The 3,874-nt window shown below is 46.3% G+C and overlaps 1 protein-coding gene across 1 annotated transcript in view; it reads right to left on the bottom strand.

Moving 5' to 3' along the window:
* Positions 1–1,760: 1,760 nt before the first annotated feature.
* The window catches only part of SOX17 (SRY (sex determining region Y)-box 17), a 5,226-nt gene continuing 3,112 nt past the window's right edge, over positions 1,761–3,874 (bottom strand). The window contains 1 exon segment of the mRNA XM_010839016.1: positions 1,761–3,871. Coding sequence (XP_010837318.1) covers positions 3,639–3,871 — 233 coding nt within the window. The 3' untranslated portion in view covers positions 1,761–3,638.

The following is a 3,874-nucleotide window of genomic DNA, read 5'->3' as shown; positions in this document are numbered from 1 at the left end:
GGAAAAAAGACTGCTGGATAATCTGTTGCTAAGTAACCAAGCTCCCCAATACTTCATAGTTTACAACCACCATCTTTTTTCTTTCTTTTAAATCTCTCCTACCTGTGAATTGATCGAGCTCATTCTGACGTTGTTCTTCTACCTCTCTTGCATTCCAGTTGGAAGGATGGTGGCCAGAGATGGGAGTCAGCCACGCAGCCTCTCCTCTCCACACAGCCTCTGCACGTGGTCTCACCACCTTGATAACCAGCTTTCCTACACAGTCACTCAGGAGCACAAGAATGACTGCCAAGCCTTGGCCGAGGGCTGGCACAGCCTTGCCTGCGCTGCATTCTATTGGGTTAGAGTAGCAAGTCCAACCCAGATTACAGGTGGGAGGGGTTGATACAAGGATGTAAGCACCCAAGGTAGGGAGCAAAGCTATCGCCCACAACACCGCACAAAGGAAAAGACCCACATCTTCACCGGGGTAGGGCATCGCTTTTTGCTTTGAGAGATGTACTGCTCTCCTGCTTCTTGATTCAAAACTCAGTTATAGGAGAGAGTTACTGAGATGTCCCTGTCTTCTCAAATAAAGGGAAACTACCTTTTTGGTTCAATGCTTGGGCCCTATGCTTCCCAACGAACCTTGATCATCAGGGCTTCTAAATCTGAGGTTTTCACATTCCTACAACCTCTGGAGGAGTTATGAGAAGTCGTGCCTAAAACTATGTCTAAAATATTCCACATGTGCGTGTGTGCCTGCATCCGGGGAGGCCATTCCTCGCTTTCGTAGACTATAATCTTAGACGAATGCAAATAAGCATGACCCAGGGTGCCTGGAGCTCAGGACACCAATTCTGATTTCTAACTCCTGACCAACTTCTAAAGTATCTCAGAAGTACAGATGGGGGTGGGGTGGGGAATACTTAGATCATTTAGGTATTTTTCAAAGTAAAACAAAAAGCAGTCACTAGCTGGCACTTGAGGTCACTCCCTCTGAGTCCACTTGAGGACAGACAAGGAATAGGCAAGAGCTTCTGCCCCTAAGAGTTATTGTGAGAACTAATTTCCTTCCATTTGGAGTTAAAGGCATTAGAAATGCTGAACCGTTTTGGTTCTTATTTTCCCTCTCATTATTTGACCTTTCCCTGGTGAGTAGTTAAGAATGTGACTTCATGGACTTTTGGTTCTTTGAAACATTTTCGTTTCTCCTTTCCCTATTTATTTATTTACTTATTTTTTTGGCCATATGGCAACAGCATGCAGAACTCTCCTACCAGGGATGGTACCTGTGCCCCCTGCAGTGGAAGCAGAATCTTAACCACTGGACCACCAGAGAAGGCCATATCTTCTTAATTTTTTTTGAGGCAGCAGCAAAGGGTACAACTGACTCTCCTTGTGCCCTAAAAATGCTTGGTGGGATCTGAACTGGTGACCCAGCCTTGACCCTCAGCAGGTGAGGTACCTCTGCTCACTTCATCCACCAGGAATGCAGGAAACAGAACCTGTCTGGGGTCAGAGGAAGAAAGAATAGTGTAGGGTACTGCTGCTGCTACTGCTAAGTCACTTCAGTCATGTCCGACTCCCTGCGACCCCATAGACGGCAGCCCACCAGGCTCCCCCGTCCCTGGGATTCTCCAGGCAAGAACACTAGAGTGGGTTGCCATTTCCTTCTCCAATGCATGAAAGTGAAAAGTGAAAGTCAAGTCGCTCAGTCATGTCCGACTCTCAGCGACCCCATGGACTGCAGCCTACCAGGCTCCTCCGTCTGTGGGATTTTCCAGGCAAGAGTACTGGAGTGGGGTGCCGTTGCCTTCTCCGATAGTGTAGGGTACTAGAGGCAAATAAGTGGATTGGACGATAGCTAGAACACTGAAGTGAAGGTTTGCACATCAAATGTTTAAGGTAAACTGTTATGCCTAACAAAATAGACTTATTTTCCTCACTGAAATTCCTATCTTGAACACTCCTAACACCCAGGAACTCTTTTATATTAAAAAAAAATAGGAACTCTTTATATTAAAAAAGACATGCCCTATTTCTCCAGAGAATCCAGCCAACCACCTCAGTTCAGACAACCCTCAAGATAAATGCTTTAAGCCGCCTTCCTACTCCTTCCTTTTCTCTATAGCATTTATCAGTATACAGAATGGTAGCTTCTCACAACCAGAATGCAAGTTCTCCCAGTGCCCAAGGATATACTGTGCACAAAGGAAAAACAAAAGTGAACAAATAACGTTGTCAGAACTTGCAACACCAGGCTTTCACCATGTACACAGCAAGTAAGGGATCTGTGCCTCCACATGTCACTTGCAAAACGGGGAGAATTGCACCTAAACTCCCAGGCTTCATCAGGCTCAAAATCAGTGCAAGACAGCATTGACGAAACACCTGGTACAGGAAATGCCCATTGTAAATCACCTGTATCCATCCATTTATGTCCCATCTGCTAAGTGTGATGGGAAGGGCCACAAACACAAACAGAGAAAGGCTGATCAGCTTCACAACCTGTGACTCAGTTTCTTCCCTGACAGGGCAGGACAGTGATGCCCCAGGACTGCAGCTGTGGTTGCATTTGCAAAGCATGTTGCGTACATATCCTCCTTGGATCCCTCCCAAGCTAAGAACTGCAGGTTATCAGGAACTGCAGCAGGCCCCATATGCAACTTATAGCAAAATATCCCACTGAGATGATAGGTGCTAAGTTTCACTAACAGTTGAGGTCACAATGCACATTTTATTTTGATTAGTTCCTATGACTTTTTCCAATTATTTTTAACCCAGGAACACTGCTTTCCAAGGTGTAGACCTGTGATGACTGGCGATTTCAGTATTGAGAGGGAGTTTTAACGACTCATGGTGAAATTTAGAAAAGAAAAAATATATCCAAAAGCCTCTTTATGCAGGTCTCAAGATTCAACCAAAGTTACCTGGATATTCTCCTGAGTTTGAAAGTGATATACCAAAACTGAAAAATATTTAGAGAATTATGATTAACCTGTACTATGTAGAGACTAGGGTCACCTGAAATGCATAAGTTAGGCTCATTCTGTGAGTTTCCTTTCCCCTAGGCAAAACCAACTAGGGATGCCCAAATGTTTATTTGAGGGCTTCCCCTTCAAGTCATTCAGGTTTACTATTACAAGAGAATGAGAAATTCACTGTGACTGTATGTTTAGTGTTATAGTTACAGCATTTCTAATTCTATTAAATACTTAACAGGGATCTCAAAAACTTGCTTTTGTGACAGAGGAGCTAGCAGAGTGAGAAAAGTGGAATTCCAGATTTTATTTTATTTTTAAAGATTGAAAAAAAAACACACCCGGGATAAAAATTTCGTTGATCAATAAAGCTTTGCGAAACGGAGCGAGTTGTTCCCTGACCCACTGGTGAACTTGAACTTGGAAATGGGGTTTTGACAAGGGCCACTGTGGGAAACAAGGGTCTGAACCAATCTTCAGACATCACCTCCCCCCGTTTTACTCCCCACCCCACCCCCAAGTGTTCAAGTGGCAGACAAAATAAATTACCATAAATTATACGCCAAGGCAACTTAAAAACAACACAATGCGACGCGAGGCTGTGTCCCTCGATCCTTGGGGAGGTGTGTAACACTGTGCGCGCTTCTGGCCGCAGGCCCGGCGGGCTGGGACGGCTCACACGTCGGGATAGTTGCAGTAATACACCGCGGAGCTGGCGTCGGACACCACCGAGGACAGGGCCCCGTGGCCGTCGGGCAGGGTCACGCCGGCGTCGTGTCCCGGGTAGGGGAGCCCCATCTCCGGCTTGCACACGAAGTGCAGGTACTGTTCGAACTCCGTGCGCTCCACCTCCCCGAGTAGCTCGGCCGGGGCGCCCGGTTCTGCGCTGTCCCGGCAGTGCAGCGCCTCTG

This window comes from Bison bison, unplaced genomic scaffold (genome assembly GCF_000754665.1).
Source record: "Bison bison bison isolate TAMUID 2011002044 unplaced genomic scaffold, Bison_UMD1.0 scf7180017864108, whole genome shotgun sequence".
In the NCBI taxonomy this organism is placed as follows: domain Eukaryota; kingdom Metazoa; phylum Chordata; class Mammalia; order Artiodactyla; family Bovidae; genus Bison; species Bison bison.
This window is presented reverse-complemented; position numbering and strand designations above follow the sequence as displayed.